At 35.7% G+C, this 19377-nt stretch overlaps 1 protein-coding gene across 13 annotated transcripts in view; it reads right to left on the minus strand.

Moving 5' to 3' along the window:
* Window positions 1-19377, minus strand: part of LOC145972801 (uncharacterized) — a 231699-nt gene that overhangs the window by 27199 nt on the left and 185123 nt on the right. For 11 of the 13 annotated variants that reach the window (XR_014439291.1, XR_014439290.1, XM_083101753.1 and 8 more), the window contains 5 exons: window positions 13557-13690; window positions 6540-6630; window positions 2065-2313; window positions 1479-1743; window positions 350-806 (listed from right to left, as the gene is read on the minus strand). Coding sequence is in view for 11 of the 13 variants with exons in the window: in XM_083101753.1 (XP_082957879.1) it covers window positions 350-806; window positions 1479-1743; window positions 2065-2313; window positions 6540-6630; window positions 13557-13690 (1196 nt within the window). In the remaining 2 variants the exon portion in view is untranslated. The remainder of the gene's footprint in view (window positions 1-349; window positions 807-1478; window positions 1744-2064; window positions 2314-6539; window positions 6631-13556; window positions 13691-19377) is intronic. The other 2 variants (XM_083101746.1, XM_083101750.1) reach the window with 2 other exon arrangements.

A 19377-nucleotide genomic window follows, 5' to 3' on the forward strand; every position in this document is an offset into this window, starting at 1 on the left:
ACGAATGCCTGTAATCTACTCATAGAAGAGGATACGATTTCTTTCGACTCAATTGATTTCGCAAGATACGTAACTATGTATTGTGATACGAAGAATTGTATAAATACGTGAAAATAATTTGCATGTATTTTTGAAATATTTTTACGCGAATACAGATTTTAATAATTGAATTTTTTATTAATATGCTAAATTGATTAACGACGCATGAAATATACAGTTGCATAATATATATAGTTTAACACTAAAAAGAAATGAAAATTTATATCAAAGAAAATTTATATTCCTCCCATTCATTCTCACCGTTTGGTTAATCAAGCCCTCATAATCCAGCAATTATACGCAAACAAACCTGAGCCATTGTTGGACATACTCGGCGTCCCAGCCCTCCTCCTCCACCAGTAAGAGGGAGGATGAGCCCATGGGACTGGGCAGCTTGTATGGCGTGAAATTGGCGGTGGTAGTGAGCTTGAGACAAAGATGACTGTCGGAGAAGCTGCGCATCACGTGCTGATACGGTAGCAGATCCTTGGTCGGCGGATAACTGTGACGCGGATTGATGCCCACTGTGAGATTCAGAGGTAGGAAGAGAACATCCGGATCGCCGGCGTCGAGAGCGACGAGACGCGCATCCGGTGACACGTCGGCTTCGGTCTCGTCGGTGGCCTCCTTCAGATCCTCGAGGCCACGCGCAGAAGGTTCCTGACGCGTTCCTTCGCCCTGAACGTCGCTCGACATGGTCGAGTAACCCTCGTCGCGGTTACCGCTCTCCGGACTCTCGCTGCCCTCCTCCTCCGAGGGTTTTTGCGCTACGAACGTTTCGGTCAAGTAGTCTCAAGTTAAGTTTTCAAAATTCAGAGAGTTCCGAATAGATATGTCGCGGACATTTTATTTTATCATCATTATATTTCATTATTGTTCATCATTTAAAACACTAGAATATCGATATTTCAAAAGCGAGAAAACTAAGAATTTAGAGTTGTTAGAATTATAAAAGTCTATTATGAATAGATTATATTTAATTTCTTAATTTCATACATCACGAATTAGATGGGTCTATGAATTAGAATTATATGACAATTTATTTTTAATAATATATTAATGTGATTTATAATTTATAGAATATAAAATATCTGCGATTGTGCTAAGTGCAATTTATTCTGAAAAAGATATTGAATCTCGAAAAATCGAATCATAAAGATAATAAAAAGCTGGATTGATAGGGGATTTTTATGAAATTAGTAATTACATTTTTATTTAATTACATTTAAATATATGTTAAATTTTAATTTTTAATATATATATATATGGAATTGTATTCAATTCTGAAAGAATTCACTTTTATATATACATAATTTAATATACATATAATTTAATATATAAAATTTTTTAAACGGTTCATCTAAAATTCAATTATATTTATTTTAAGTATACTTAATTTTTCATGACATAAAATGTTTATTATAATGAAAGATTAGTACCAAGAGGTCTATTGCGTCGGCATTTGGTAGCTGCCATCACGGGTATCTGCAAGTTGAGGGAACGTGGCCTCGACAGAGGGACCCAAGAAGGGTCTAGGCCCAAAGCGGCGACCAGGGTGGCCGGACCAGCCTCAAGAATTCCTTGAATCAGTTCGGTGGGGCTTCCGGGACTGGCAGCTTGCGCCAAAAGTCCCGACAACGCTCGGTTCTGAGCCTCGAGCTCTCGTATACGTCTTTGCAACGCGCCTATTTCCTCTCTAAGCCCCTGAAAAGATAACCAACTGACATTAGCACTCTTCAGATGCATTTCTTGCTGATATCACTCAAGAAGCATATTAGCAGGTAGGAAGAAGCGTATTAGCGGCGAGTTAATCCTTTCAAGAAGATATTCTTCAAGTGAAACTAATAAAAATAAATATATGCTTCATCAAGTTTAGTGATTCGTAATTCTTTCATCCTATATATGTGATAGTCTTCATGAAGCACGTGTCTTCGTAGCAGATGCAGGCTCTTCGGAGAGGATGAAAAAAGACAGAAAGAGAGAAAAAGAGAGAGGAAGTGTGGTAAAGAGAGCATAGCGATGAACCTTTTGGGATAGGAGAGCGCGGACCACCTGGTTGGCGACGTCGTCCAGGCACCGCTCGTACTGTCGACGCTGGGCGTCGGCGTCCCGCGCCAGGGCGGCGTGTTCCGTCTCCAGGGTCGCCAGACGTGCCACGAGGGCGGCATGCACTTCACCGGCGCATGCTGCCTCGAGACCGCGCAGCTGACCTCGCATCGACTCGTTCTCCAGCTGCAGCTTCGATATCTGCGCCTGGTACTGGTGCACGCGCGCCTGCAAGCAAGCGTGCGACACGCGAAAATTATCGTACCTGTGTCCGATCGGTGTCTCCAATTACACGAAATGTCATTTATAACTACGGTAGGATAATTAGCTAGGAATATTTTATTCCAACGCAACGTAATAACATATATCCAATGATTAGTATACGGAATTTTTGTAACAAGGGAATTATGTTTTTCAGTTGACATTTTATTAATGTAATATCAGTGCATAATCTGGACTTTATTATAATATTGTTACTATTAATTTATTAATGTGACATCATAATGGTTATCGTCTAATTAATTAATGTTGAATATAATAATTATTCTTGTTGGCATTGTTAGAACATAAAACATATATAAGGTTTCAATTAAAAATATTAATCATTTTAACAATAGAACTGGATATCTTGCTAAAATAAAATTCAGTTAAAATTATCGAGAAAAAAAGTATAAAACTATTACTTTCGAGATCAGTTTATAAAAATATAATTTTCCAAAATTTTCCAAAATTATTTGATATATTTCATATGTACCATATTTTATTATAAATATTAAAATTACGTAGTATAAGAAGTGATTTTATAAAGTCATCATCCGGATGTTTTAATTTCTAAAATATTGTAGATTTCCTGATCTATAAAAACTTAAGACATAAATACATTATTACTTCGGTGAACTTTGAATGTACATTCGACAGTTCTAATCCTATTTAAAGCACATTCGCGATCATAATCTCGGTGTGAAAGTAAAAAATTGCGACCCGACGAAGGCCAGAAGTGCTCCATAAATATCTTACGCGTTATAGCACGCGTTAGAGCTCAATTCCCGGCGGTCGTTAAAATTAAGCGCTAATGGATTGTTTCGATCCTATCAAGCCTGAGTGACTCACTTGTCGTGGTCGTTCCTTGGCTCCCGAGTGTTAAAGACCGTGTTCGTGTTTTTAACTCGGTCACTTTGGTAAGGAAGAAAAATCGACTGGTTGGATCGCGGAGATTTAAATACTTCGTTCAGACCAAAACAGGTATTTCCGCAATTATCTCAAACGGTCTCATTACAGAGAGGGAACGGAGGACCCGTTCTTAAATTATCCATTCTTAAAATACCTGGAACATTCGCAAGTGTATCTTCTTACTCCTATTTTTAAAGGGAGTAATTATGCCGTGGCATTCGTGACGATTGCCATTTGCTTCTTAAATTACTCGTTTGTGAAAATATACGTAAAGAACAACTTTTCAGATGCATTAGGTGCATTTAGGAACTCAGCTTTTTATTTTTTCCTTAATTTAATTATTATATTTTAAAAGTATATTTTTTAAATATTTCTCTTCATTTATTTTCTCTTGCAAAAGGAGATGTAAAAGAAATATATGAAAAATATATTTTAACAATTATACATAATCATATTAATTTATGTTCTATTTTTTCCAATCTTATTCTTGATAAGTATTTATATACTTGGAATTTTTTTAAATCTTTTTCTTAAAAAAACACCACTATTGTTCATATTGTTCTTGAAGATGACTCTAATGTTTAATAACTTTTAGTGTCAAGAATAAAGAATTTTAGTCTGCACCTGGGGTTTCTAAGAACTTTGATCCGTCACTGCCTTTACACACTTTCTTTACTTCCATCCTCGAACGGAAGTAATTACGTTCGATAGGGTTCGTGATCGTTTGCTTCTGTTATTATGGTTTGCTTCGAGTCAGGATCCGAGTTTTATGGTAGAAACAAGTTAGAAGAGGTTTCGACGAACGATTGGATACATTGTTTATCGATAACGATGATGACGACGACGACGACGACGACGACAAACCGTTCGCGATTCGCTGTCTCGGGCGCGGTAATAATAACCGGCCGTTATTAGCAGAAAGGCGTTTAACGTTGAATTAGGGCTGCGGAGACCTCTGTCGGAGACAGGGGTGCTAATAGAGGGTGCGTGTGTCTGATTTATAACAGTCGGCCCTCGCTAACACACCCCCGCGTCGCACCGAGCGAGGAAACCAACGATTTTCTGTCGTTCTCCGGTCTAAGGGGGAGTAAAAATGCAGACTGTCTGTGTTTTGCGAATTCTCGTCGACGTGTATTACCTCTCGATATAGAATGTCTCGAAATTCTCTGGACGCTCTACTTGAAATATCCGAGAATTTAGAAGATGTATTAAAATTTTGAATATATTTTCTTGCAATTAAAAATTAGCTTATGTGAAATTCATTAATGACATTGAATGTCAATTTGCCTTATACAGATTTTTATAAAAAGAGAGATAATATTTTTATAAAAAGATTTTTATAAAAAGAGATTTATAGTTAATATTTTTATAGAAAGAAAGAGAGAGAGAGAGAGAGAAATTTGTTTTATTATAATACTTAATTTTACTACAATACTTTACATACTCTTCATGTTCAATGTATGGTTCAAAATTAGTTGTTTTTTCAATTTCTCTTTCCATTCAAAAATTAATTTCACAATTTTCTCAGTGTCTCCATTATTGGATCTCACCTGTCATTCGACTCGATTCGGCTATTTTTTGCAGATTGTCACCGATTCGCGTGCAATGATAGAAGTACACTCACTCATGCATTCAGACATAACGTTATACATCGCTTCCCGTAGGGATTGCGCGGCTTGTCATTGACAGGCGGTGGCGGGTCGACATTGAACCCGGGGATCGAGTGACGATCGATATTAAATGTTATTTCGTAGGGAACGGCGATATAGTCTTTTTCTCTCTCTCTCTCTCTCTTTATCTCTCCTCCTCCCCCTTTTTCTCTCTCGTTCGTTCCCCTTGCTGCTACTGCTATTATTGCGGGAGAGGGGGAGGGAAGCGTTGAGAGAGAATACCCCCGGTACGGTACGACTCTTTTAGGGGCAAACCGCCCGTGAACGAGATAGCGCGCGTGCCGTAAGGATCGGCAGTATAAACGTCCGCGTTTACTGTTCCCTCCCTTTATTGCCTGTGCCCTCGCATACGCGTTTTACGTCGAAAATCATCGCCCGCGAGAGCTTTACGAGGCTCGCGAATTGCGGAAACGAGAAGCGAAAGCGCGTGGAAAGTTTGCATTCGTTTTATCGATGTTATTTTTCATTTTATTTTTGAAGTAGAATAGCCGCATCGATTCTAGAATACTTCCGCTTCGCGAATCGTTCAGTGCAGTGCGATTACCATATTAATTCTAAATTTTGATCAATTTAGAAAAGTTGAAATAAGTAGAAAAATCAAAGATCTTTTTTAGATATTTTTAGATATTATTTTGCGAAAAAGATATATATTCTTTATAAAATTGTCATGTTGAGAATTATAATAATAAATTCGAGAAGAGAAATATATAATTTAAATGGAATTTATATATGAATTTAGAAAAATATATACTTTAATTTTAAAATATATAACTTTATAAGTCTTTATATTATAAAGACATACATATATTCATAATATTATTTACAATTATATTTTTATTTTGCTTAAATTTTTCGCACATTTATAATTTAATTATTCTTTCGAAAAAGAGAACATAATGATACAAACTTTTTTCCTACAAAAGAAAAAAAATTATATAAATCTATGACAAAAGCGGCTGAAATAGAGAAATTAGATCGCTCAACCCTGATAATATGAAACGATGTGCGTGAAACGAGACAAAAGCTGCCGCGACAGGGTATGCTACTTGACGTTTAATAATGAGAACCGAGCTAAATTCGCATTTGTAACAATGCCCGGAACAATCCAGGCCGAGTGCTCACGCAGTGAAATACAATAAGGGCACGTTGCCGTGAAGGAGACAATATTATTGGATAAGGGGAAACCTTTTACGGGACTGTCATCGCGCGACATACCCGGCTTCCACCGGCAAACCGAACTCCCACGACGATACACGCGGTTCCGTATATATGCAGGATTGATCGAGTATCAACATCGATTATCTCGTTCGTCTCGCGTGTAATGTCACGCTGCATTATATTTGATTGACGAGACAGATTCCGGAGATAAATTCGTTGCAGCATTGCATTTCCTATGACGTTTAAGAAAGTCTAAATCATACGTAGACCTCGGAGCGTCCATTTAATCAGTATTCATAAACTAAACGCTCTATAAACTTTTTATTTAATTTTTGTAATCGAAGTTTTATAATCGAAATATATGATATAGATTACGAATAAAGAATTTATAGTTAAATCGAAAAGATTATTAGAAAATTATTTAGCTTCCACGCGAAAAAAATCAGTTTTACTTACCTCGTAGGAAAGTGTGAGTGCCGTTTTCTCCTGCTTCAGCTGTTCGGCTCGGTGCTTTTGTTGCAGCAGACTCCGCGACGACTCCTCCATCCTGCAACAACAAATCAGATGCGTCTGCATGAGGAAGCTCCCAGATTTTAATCCCTGTTGAAAAGATCCTAATTGAATGAGCCATTGAGACTATTCTTGGTAGCATCCTCGGTAGTTTTCTATTGTGCTGCCGGGAAATTTATTTGCTCTCTCTCGTCGACCTCGCCTCCTGCTCCCAAAGAGCTTCACTTTCAACGAGAGAAATTTTTCTCTCGCGAGATCAACTCGCGCAAAAGAAATATCTTTCTCTTTTCTTTCGGATTTCATCTATTTTTATCTCTTGCTTTCTTACTAAATAAAAATTAAACTAATAATTAGAAATGCTACGCTTTCCTCTATAAATCTACACAATTTCTTTTGGAACAAATAAAGTATTAAAAATTACAAAGTAATATTTCTTCTCTGTTTCTCTCTCCTTCTCTTTTTAAGAAACTTAGTCATTATAATTTTAAAAAATCGACTACTTTATTTAAACAAAAATCTTTGCAAATTTTTTCTTTAATGACTAAAGTTTAAAACTTAAATCTTGCTACTTTCATTTCTGAATACTTTTGAATGCTTTTCATTTTTGAATGCTTTTCTGAATGCTTTTCATTTCTGAATACATTTTATATTTTTCATCCAATATTAGTATTTCGTTTTTTGGCATATTATTCACATTTTAAGAAGTAAATCGAAAGATCAAAATTTTCGTGTGGCAAACCTTCTCATGTGCGTACGTAGCACGAGGTTAATGATCTGATTAGAGATGCGAGGGCGCGGCTGAGATATGAAGCCGATTTAAGCTTTTCGAGGGAGGCCGAGCGAGAGGTTGACGCAGCGCCTGGCAACACCCTCCGTCTTCTCATCGGGGACCCCCACAGGACAGATATCCTTGCTTATGTCCTTGGCGAAGTAACTTTCGAGCCAGTTATGCGAGAGAGTTTCAATTCGATTGTACTCCGCGTTGACATTTAATAAGGATATATTCACAATTCGCGTAGGGAAATTGTCTTTCGCTCGCTTAATTGGACAGCTAAATATAAAGAATTTATAAAGATTGCTATAATATTTTCTTATTTAAAATTTTCTTATTTAAAATATATATTCCAACGTGATTATTATCTTGATTAGAGTTTAGATATCTGTGTTTTATTAAATTAATAATAAGCTTGATTCACGTGTACACAAGTATTTATGAAACGAAAATTATCATCCTAATTTTCTACCACTGTTAGAAGTTAGAAAAATTTTAAAAATATAGCATTCGAAATTATTTGATAATTATTCTTGAATAATTATTCTTATGGTTTAAACAAATAAATATTCGTAAAGAAATTATATTAAGAAATATTTTCTAATTACTACAAAATTATCAATCTTTATTATTTTAAAATTTCTTTTTGAGTATCATAATTATTTTAATCTTTACTAATTATTAATATCATTATCATCATTATTAATTACGTTGAATATTTTCAAATGCTTAATAAGTTTTACAAATACCACCGAATATATTTCGTCGCTACTTGTCGTTTTTACATTTTTAGTTAGGCGAAGTACGAGAGACCGAGAGCGCGATCGATCGTCGAAGTAGCGCTCGCAATTGCTGCACCCTTAAAGCAGAGGGTGTAGTTCTCCCCAAGCAGCGCTACCCCTTCGACCTCCCTCTCTTGTCCGCTTTTCTACTTCTCTCTGTTTTCGCTCGGAACACATGGCACGAGCAAGCCGGTCCTCATGATTTACAACTGTTGCTCGGCAAATTCGATTACGATGATTTCGGGGTACCGCGCGGCATCAAATTGCATGCGAAAAGACGCTGAGTTAATTTTGCATATATTCATTCAAGAAGGTCTAAATAGATTGATTTGTTCCTAAGAGATACTGTTATACAATTTATTATCTATTTAATTTTTCACTTTGTTATATATTTGTATTATATATTTGTTATATATTTATTTAATTATATAAGGGCTATATATTTATTTAATTATATAAGGGCTATATATTTATTTAATTATATAAGGGTATTTCTTAATAAGTGCGAAAAATTTTAGAAGATGATTCTTTGTCGAAAATTAAAGGGAGTTTTTCATATAAACATTAAAAAGTTCTAATAAAAAATTGAATAGGGGTTGCTAGTTTCATCCCTTATAACAATACGGGAGGCTGAAAAAAATATTAATAAATAACCTTTTTACTAGGAAAAAATATCCACCTAATTTCATTTCTTTAACTTGTTCCAAATTTGAGAAAAAATTAAAAACCTAATTTTTACCCCCATTTTTGGAAGAGTATAATTCTACAGGGTGGAATATAAGAGTATATGTTTATATGAAAAACTCCCCTTAATTTTCGACAAAGAATCATCTCCTAAAATTTTTCGCTTATTAAGAAACACTCTGTATATGCTCGCTTATTTTATATATGTATATTGAAACTCATATTTTTTGTCTTTTTATTTATTGCTGATTTGTATTCTACAATTTTCAATTTATTACGAATTTAGAGTATCTTCGTTTAAAAAAGTCAAGTTCTACATAAACATCTTTACGTTCTACGTTTCGCGAACGAATCTGTGACGATGTTAGGGTGACGATTTTCAGTCGCGCTTACTCTAATTACTGTTTACACATGTCGACAACCGCGCAAGTGATACGACACGCACGTAGCCGACGTACACGCACGCGTGAGCTTTGGCAAACTCAAACTCGCCAGAACAAACAGATATTGCTGCAAACGCGTCGTTGAATCGCGTACAGCGCGTTAACGCGATGCGTGGTCGTTTGTGCGTCGTCGGCGTCATTATCATATGGAAATTGTTACGCCCGCTGGCTTTATATACGTGCGACCTGCTGGGACGCGATTCTGCGTCGACACGCAAGGGATCCGTCCGTCTGTTTAATACGTCGCCGTCACGACACGTCGAAACTTCATCGGTCGTGAATTAACGTTCTCGTTCCACCGCGTTCTGTGTATTCGTCTACGCAGGGTATGTGCCCTAAAATTATCCCGTAACGATCTCATCGACGCCGGTGGAATGGATTCGGCGACCCGATTGTGCGAGATTAATTTCCGGCGGGACGTTTCGGAAACGCGCATCGCGAATACACTGGCTGCAACGGTTTTCGCGTAGTTGGATTTCGCGTCCGCTTGTTTTGACTTTAACGGAAAGCTGCGTTTAAATCGCATAATTTTGTTGGATTTACATACTATATGCGTGTCTATAAAATATTGTTTTTTTCTATTTTATTATATATTTATTAGAAATATTGCATTCTAATTACAAATTTTTAGTCGATATTTGATCACTATTATTACGAATTAAAGACTACAATATAAAATGTATTTTTAAATTTTTTTTACACAAAACATTTATTTATACAAACATTTTTTTTATATTTGTTTTATTGGTATTTTTAATAAATATCGCTTTAGAATCTTTGATATCAATATCGACTTGATATTTAATTATTGCTGAATTTTCATCGATATAATTTTACTCGATATAAATAGTTTCATTGAATACTTGAATTATTTATACCGAGATGTCGGCCACAAATGAATGTATTTCCGAAACGTCTCTATGCGAGAGGAATTTCGAGAAGCAAAGTCCTCTCTTACCTTCCACATTCTCTTTCTCCACGGCATGTTCGTACAGCTATTTAGGTTGCATTGTTTCTACGTGTGGTTAATAGAAGTCTCTACAGTGGAGCGCGTCGGCGAAAGGGCTTGGAAAATTCAATTTCGTGTCTGGCCGCGTAAAAATAATGCCGCGCTTTCTCTCTCACGCAAGGACCCGCTCGTAAAAAGCCGCCTGGAGTACGAGAGCCGAATTTTTAATTCGTCCCGCGATCGCGCGACTAGATTCCACCATGTGACTGCCGTGGGAACAAAAGATCACGTTTAATTGAGCGGTCGGTGCGTACGCAAGATCCCGAGATCCCGAAGCTCGGAATTTTAAGTATCGTCCAAGGCCCGGTCGGCTCTTTGTAAAACCGCGCTGTTATCATAAAATACTTTCGACGAGCTACTTTGGAGCGAACTCTCGAGTCCTGATTTATTCGACGATGGGAAAAAATGGTACGCACATAAAAGATCGCTACTCCGCGTGGGAAATGTATTGTGCTTAATATTCATCATTATCGATTATTTTTAATAAAACTTTTTGTTAATGTTATAAAGCAAATGTATTTAAGTAATTTTATTTATGTATTTAAAAAGGGAATTTCAATTGCATGATATATGTTTAGAATTTATATGAAATTATTCTAAATTATATTAGACTTAATGTTAATTCTGTTCTAAAATTATTTGTAATGGTTAACTTAATATATTCACAATCTAGAATTATTTAAAAAAGAATATACGAAGTATTATTTTTTTACGACTTAAATATATAACATATAGAGAATTTTTCCTGTTAATTTTTAAAATACTTATTCACTTTATATTAATATATATTTATTATATATATAATATATATATTTTATCATTTTATATTTCATATTTTTTTCAACATATATAGTAAGAATTATATTCGCGAGTTTAAATGCGTGACATGTTTGGCATGTCCGAAAGATTGAAATTCGACAGTGTCGCAACTTTTCGCCGGAATTAAAAATCACGAACGGATATAAGAGGGCGTGAGGAATGATGTAAAGGACACCTAAGGATAAGGGCGAGTATGCGCGTCATTATTCATTCACGGCGGCGAAAGGAACCATCGAGCCGACGTATCCGGCTGGTTATAATGCATCATGTCACGTTGCACGCTGTAAAACAAAGATATCAATTTGCTGTACACGCATTCGCTCACACGTGGTGCATGACAGTTGGAGATCATTCTTTCCGGGAACCACGTGTACGAGACAAATAAGAATCTGCATAGATCACGCGAAGACTTTTGAAAATTCTGTATACGATATCATTACATTTATTTCACTCATTAATCCTACATTTAATCCTGGAGTTTATTTTTTTCTGACGTTTTATGGAAAAAGATTTTTAAATGTTGAGGAAAAGAGATATGGACAGGTAGCAGAGTTTCGAAAAATATTTCATACAAAGCCGAAATCAATGCACCGTTAATCATTCAACTACAATATCGTTTCGAACAAAAGCGTTATCGATATTTTCAATCATTTGTATGCGACTTTGAACCACATATGTTATTTTGCCATATCCTATATTGGGATGGTACATGGTCGGCGATCTCTATTGCCAATCGAGAGCGATAAGTTCGGTTGTTGGTCCGCTAGTTTAATTTCTACGGCATGTTATTGATCTCTGGGAAAAAATGTCAGATTTTTCTTTTTTTTTCTGTCTACTCGACGGTGCCGAATCAAAGGACTGCGTTTGAAAAGCTCTTCTGTGGACTTGACGAAACGTATCGTTGGTTTTGACAGAATTATATACGAGGGCTTTTTCCTTCGCGATCAGCTGCGCTAATATATCAAATAATTTACCGAATAATCCGCGTATATGGTCTCGATAAAGAAATCCATTTATGTTCGCTAATAACATTTCTCCGAAAGGATACCGTGGAATCGATTCAGATATCCCATAGGGATTAATATAAGTATATTTGGAAAAATATTGAACAAAACGATTAAATAAAATATTATATTAGAGAGAAGATTTTAATATAAATTACTTTTATATTATAAATATGAATAAAACATATAAAAATTTAACATATAAAAAACGCATAAAAATTTAAAATAATGTCTAAAAAAATCTATAACGTTTTATTTATTTAATATCTAAACTTATTAAATTGTAGCGTTTATGTATTTATTAAAATATTTAAAATAAGATTGATAAACAGAAAAGCTTTTCTCTTTCTCTCTAAAAATTAGAAATTATCTTCAAAATACAAGACATAATAGCAATATATTTTCATATCGTTAACACTTTTCAATATTAAAAAATAATTTTTATTCTTTTAAAATATGAAAAAGATTTAATTAGTTCTATCGAATTTTTCATCGCGAATGCGCGGTATCTCGTGACAGTTTCGATATTAAAATAATAATAAAAGATATAATAGCGGGGAAAAAAGGATAAAGAGAGAGCAAAGGGAGGTTTTATCATTTTAGGGTGGGTTGCAGTATGTTGTTGGATGAGAGCCAATATCGAAGATTTACCATCGGATCCTCTGGTTATTGCGTGGGAAACGCGTGCGGTCTCATTATTTATACGTTACATGGGTACTTTTATATTTATGTATCGCGCACGCGGTCTGCACAGGAAATAAAGTACTGCCTCTACCTGGCATCCGATGAAATAAGCGATTTTCGCGATACTATGATTATGGAAAGGACGCGAAAGAACGGAAAGAAATCGATTCGCACATACTATGGCATATACGATGGCCTCGAAGTGTTAGTCAAGGCTTCGTAATTACATCGATTTGTAATACAGTCCCTTCTTACTTACATTACTCGGATAAAAATGTCTAAATAAAACTCTTATTCACATCTAGAAAACGTAGATATTTTTCTAGATCTTTTTTTAAAAAATTTCCATGAAAACTGTCAGTTTAAAAGCTTTAAAAGTTTTACTATTGTGCATCTGAGAAATTAAAAAAATTATATTTTAAAATATTTATGAATTTATTTATTATATTTTCTAGATTAGAAATTAGAGATATATGTAAAACGAATACTTGTTCAAAAATTTAGCCACCAAAATATGATCTGTAATAATCAAGATATATTTTAATCCAGAAATATAAAAATTTAGACTAGATTAGAGATAATCAATTTTTCTAAATAAAATAATTTTCCAAAATTATATTCTAAGAAATGAAAGGTAGAACTTTTAAAAGATTAAAGATCTTAGACGAAAGGAAAATCAAAGAAAGCGAAATTTTTTGCTTTAACAATTTTCGCATTTCTTTATCGCATTTTTTTGTGGGAAGCACTAAACTTTGAAATCTCTCACCTGGCCAACTCTCTCTGAAGATGATGGACTCTCGATCGTGTTCTTTCAGCTTCAGCCGTAACTTCGCGTACCCGAGCTTCGGCCTCCATTCGTTGCCGACGTTCTCGTTCCACATCTCGTTGCGTGGCCTCCCTCTACGACAATCCAAACGTTGACATTTATTAATGGCAGCCAGGTAGACGAAAAAAAAGGAGAAAAGGGCAAAATGGAAAAGGGGAGGGGAATTGTTAATTAACGCGACGATGGAACGACGGCGATGCAAAATTCAGCGACGTGCGTCGGGCACGAAAAAAAAACGGCGTCGTTGCGACAGTCGTGAATAATGAATCGGCAATAATGACGTCGATACGAGCAATCGCACATCGCGAAAAGGTATCGTCAGTTAGAGTGTGATTAATTAATGGCGGATTTAATAAAGTGTTCGTAGTGTCGCACGATGGACATGCCAGTGGGTTGTCGTGTTATTCGTTTCGCCGATGCGGGGGCGGGATGGACGTTAATTGACTTGTAATTAATCAGCGCGCACTCGTCATAATTTATTCGTGGTAACGTGCGACGAGCGGCGAGATTAATAAATCACTGTTGGATCGCTTTTCATTTTCCCCCCAATCGGGGAAAAGCGATCGAAATTGTTGGCGGGCAATCAGCGGAATTTTTCGCAACGGATTGAAACCGATGTAAAATTTCGGCGAGAAATTTTCCATGATATATAATATAAGCATATTTCACAAGTAAATAAAAATTATAAATAAAAATCATTCTTTTTTAAGTTATAGATACGATTTCAGATGACAAGTGTATAATTATTTTACTTGAAAATATTGAAATGGATTATGACTGAATTATTTTCGAATAACGATTGTTCATTTATCTATAATAAATTAGAGAGATATCACTCGTGCTCATTTATCTATAATAAATTAGAGACATATCACTTGTGTAAAATTCCATCATTATCTATCTATAAATAACTAATAGACTAGATTAATAACGAGTAATCGTTCAGGAATAAATTATTCAAATGGAACAGTGAGTTCACGCAATTCTTTCTAAGATAACGCCCAAGTCTGATCCGTAATTTGAACTCGGCGAAATTTATCGACGACCTGATCCCCGCGGAATCCGATGGATCGATGGCCGCGAGTGGACCGAGAGGAAACGCGCGAGACGACGACGGCCGAAAAACTCGTCGATCTTCGGATCGCCGCGTCGCATCGGCAGGCAGGCAGGCATTGCGAGAGGGAATTATTCATGAATTTAAATCGAAGCACCGCACGCTACATTGATTGCGCCCTTCCGGATCGCGTGGCGAGTCTGGGGTCGCCGAGCCCGGGCTCCTCCGTCCACTTCGCGCGCTCTCTCACCGAGTGCCATCAATAATTGTGCCGGACCAATGTGCCGAAAGCAGTATTTCACGCGATTTAACCCGCCGGTAACCGCGGCTATCTCGGGTCCGGCCGTAAATTGTCGTTTGTCCCTGGCTAGAGGAAGCTGGGAAGGACGAAGTTTCGGATGCGGCGCGAGATAATAATGCTCTCAGATTTGCAATAGCAGCGAACGGCTTTGGGAGAAAGACGAATGGTCAGATTTATGTGAATTCTAGGACACGAGCCTCCTAAGACTTATTAGAGGATAAGCGGGCAAACGTATCGATGAGTTGGGAATAACCGTGAAAATTAAAAGGACCGAGTATGTAATAATTTCGACAAAAGTAATATTTTATATAATTTAAGCAACAATTTTCAAAAAAAGTAATAATTTTTATAAGAGAAGTAACGTAGAAGAAAATATCAATACAATACAATATACAATCTTATAATAATCTCTCACGATAATTTTTCATAATTTCTTGAAATTATGTCCTTCGACAAAATAAATATAATATTACTCTTTTCAAATCAATTATTATAAACATAAGTGTTAATTAATATAAAAATAATAATAAAATGTCTTTCTTTTATTCTTTTTTAAAAAAATACATCGTTTATATAAATAACATTTTAATTTTAGTTAAATTTTCTTTATTAAAAAGCTCTTGAATAGAAAATTAAAGATGATCACACAGATAATACGGATGTTAAGAAATTTGCAAAACATAATATAATAATTAATTTTGCCCAATACATTCATAATTATATAATCTCGTATAATCTACATTTATCTCGTCCTTCGTATTTGCACGTGTGATGCGCCGAAAGTCGATTTTTCGCGGCTTGCTGCGTTTACAATCGAATTCGTAAAAATTCTGCCGACGTCGGCGGATATCGCTGCGATCAGGCGAAAGTCCACCGAAGAAAGGACGCGGGTGGATTCGAGGAGGTGGGGTCCAAAGGGGAGATATCGAGGAATACAATCTGGTAAAAGCCAGGCTGGCCGCCGCTCGCGCGCCGAAGGGTTTAAGAAATGGCCAGAGCGGATTTATGGCAACCTTAAATCCTAACGAACGCTCTTTCCTCCCTCCCTTCCCCGGAGTTTTCCCCGACGAATCTCTCTTTCTCCTGGCGACCGCCTTCTATCGGGAATGTCGTATTTGTGAGGTTACTTCCACTTGGAGTGCGATTTCGGTCGTCTCGGGAAAATCGCGAAGATTTTACGACGCAAATCGCGAAGAATAACGCGACTTTTCTACCGAATTCTATGAGAAAAGAAAGTCGTGATTTTTATGACAAATGTTCCTTTTCCGAAATCGTGAAATTAGGAAGGGAAAAACTTTGTATTTGTATGCGGAAAAAGAATTGAGATGATTTTGTCTAATAAATATGCAAAATGATTATAGAAAAATAAAAATTGAAAGAAAAGATTACTTTTTTTACAGATATTAAATATCTTTTTTATCTATACTCTTGGACAAAATTAATGCATAATTTTTTTTTCTCTTTTTCTTTAAAATTTTTCGTTGAAATTTAAATATCAGCTTTTAAAGAAAAAGTGAAAAAATAATTATGCGTTAATTTTGTCCAGGAATATATTTTGATCATTACGTACAGTTATTATAAAATTGTTTATCGAAGGCTTATAAAATTATTTATGATTCGATTCTATTATAATAGTAGCGATTAATGCAGTTTAAAATTTGAGTCAAATTAAAGAGACAAATCTATAATACGACTTTTGTACTCCATATGCTCAACATCATGGACTCTCAGTTTCATCGGATATACCGAATCGAGTTTCGTGCGAGAAAACTGATCTAATCCTCAAAGACACCCCACGGAGAAGTCTACACGCGTTCGAATAATCCCCTTCCCCTCTCCTCCTTCCCTTCCATCGTGAACGATGCGCACGTGTGCCCGCAGTTTCATTCGGGGCACGTGCGGAAGGTTGCAGAAAGATGCGCGAGGAAGTCGCCTAATCAACGCGTCGGAGGGAGACTGCATCATCGGAGACCGGGAAATTATTAATGAGCGGCAAAATTCTCCACGGGAGACCGTCCGATCGAGGAAAGCACTCGTTAATAATTCATCGCGAAATAATTCTCTCCCGTCTCGTGATTCGTCGATCCACTGCTTTTCGACGAGCACGCGGTGAGCGAAATGAGGGAGAGAGAGAGAGACGTGGAATAAAGAAGACGGAAGGATGAAGGGACGAGTTCTTCTGCCGGAAAAGACCACCACCTTTCGCTTTTCCGCCATCCGGATTGATAGCTAGGTCACGTGTCTGCGATTCTCGATGCTCTCCGCGAGTGCGGCGATAAATCTTGCAGGTCGGCTCGCTTTCGCACCTCCGAAAATCGCACGGCTCTTCTTCACCCGCGAGAAGTTACGAGGGAATAACACAGAAGGATTGCGGGAAAGGCGAGAGAGGGAAAAAAGCAGTACAATAAGACATCCCTCGCGTTCTCGTTCGCGCAAGACAGTAGTCGTGGCAGTCGTTATTCACCCGCAATGGTTATCCCGCAGTCTGTTTACGAGTGTTAGAAATTACCTTCCAATAAGATTCCGCGCATCTTACTATTGATTTTCCCGCCGCCCCGAAAATAACAATATAAGACTGTAAACAATAAAATAATTACTTTCGAAATCAAAATGCGAAGTATATTTCGCGTGCGCATTATAAATTCTGCTTTAGTTAAAAGATTGCGGTTTATACGATAACAGACAGTTTTATGACGGGAAAATATAAAAAATAAAATAAAATAAAAATAAACCGAATAAAAATAACGGTCATTTCGCGATACGACTTTTTTTCACTTTCTGCACGATATATAAATTTGCATCATTCGAAATAAAATATCTCGCGTTTCTGCATTAAATCGGGCTTTTGACGTATAATAAAAAATTGAGTTAACGTTATTTTTAACACCGCTATCGTTGTGATTTAATGCTAGCAATTTGCAATTTCGTTGATAACGAGCATGTTTTGGGAGCAACGACACCGGCTCTCACGTAAAGCTAGCCGTTATCAATGCTCGATGTATTATATCGCTCTACAATAATACGCTGCATATCAATGAAGCACTTGAATAAAAGTATCACGTTCGCGCGATATATATTGAACGGCACGAATGTATGGATATTTGTTGTCTCGTATATACTGGGAAATTTCGACAGTTATCTAATATGCTAAACGCACGTGTGCATCGCAGATATTTGCATCGCGATATCATATCGTGGGGCGTTCACAGATAATTGCGATTCTATCTTTTTCCTTGCATTTAACCGAAATTTATTTTATTTCAAAAACACTCGTGTGACGCATTTACAAATACTGTTGTCAATTTGTCTTGAATAAAATTCATGTTATTTCGTAGCGAAAAAGCTAGTTTAATGAATGATAAAGTTTCTCAGTGATAAATCGTAATTAGATTCTTGTAATAATTAGATTGTCATCTATAGAAATAATTAAATTATCTATCTAGTTATGAGGCTGTAAATCTTTAATTTTTCTCTAGCAAAATTTTATATTTATTTGATATTAATTTATTAAAAAGAAACACGCATAAATATTTTTATTTTATATCGAATAATAATATTCGCAAATTTGACAAAGATTTTGTGAAGATTTCTGCCTATCAATTGACGAAATTACAAAGGTCACAAACGCGAATGAAAGTGCGTTTTCAGTGCGGGTGCAAGTGAATGCTTCATTCATCGGCGCCGAAAGATTCGTGAATGGCTGTCTCTCACGAGTGCAGATATCTATGGGCAGATACCTGCGTTTTAATGGCCCGAGAATATTCTCGTTTGCTTTTTTTTCACAAGCACGTGTTTATCACAGTACCGTTCATTCAGCCTACGGCACGTATCTACTCAGATGGCACGTTTCTACTCAGATTGTAATTTTTATTTGTTTCTATATAAATATTATTCTTTCATTATCTTATTATTAGTAGAAGTGTATTATTCGTATTAAAAATTAAACATTATACACTTGTTCTCTTTTAATAATTATATTAAGATTAAATATAAAACATTTTTAAAAATATATGTATATATGGAGATATATTCATATTCATATTATTTAATAAATTTTTAAATAATTTTTGTGTTTAATAATTTTCGCTTTTATTTAGACAATTTTATTAAATTATTTAATATATTTATTTATTAATACATGCTAAAAACGGGAATTTTTTTAAAGTATCACGCATATAATTACTAAACCGAAGCAAGAATTGCATCGAAAGACATATGTGTATTTACCTATGTAAACGAATTTATATTCGTTTCAAAAAAATCTTTCAATTCAGGTTTTCTTAAAAAATAAGATTCTATATAATTTGTTCATACGAGGTATATATTTTTCGCTGCATATATATTTTCAAAAAGTTAATCACTTTAAAGAATATCAATAGTAATCTAGAAATATAAAAACTAACACA

The sequence above is a fragment of the Camponotus vicinus genome, unplaced genomic scaffold, assembly GCF_025532165.1.
Source record: "Camponotus vicinus isolate PSW18456_S1 unplaced genomic scaffold, iyCamVici1.0 SCAF_6, whole genome shotgun sequence".
Lineage (NCBI taxonomy): Eukaryota > Metazoa > Arthropoda > Insecta > Hymenoptera > Formicidae > Camponotus > Camponotus vicinus.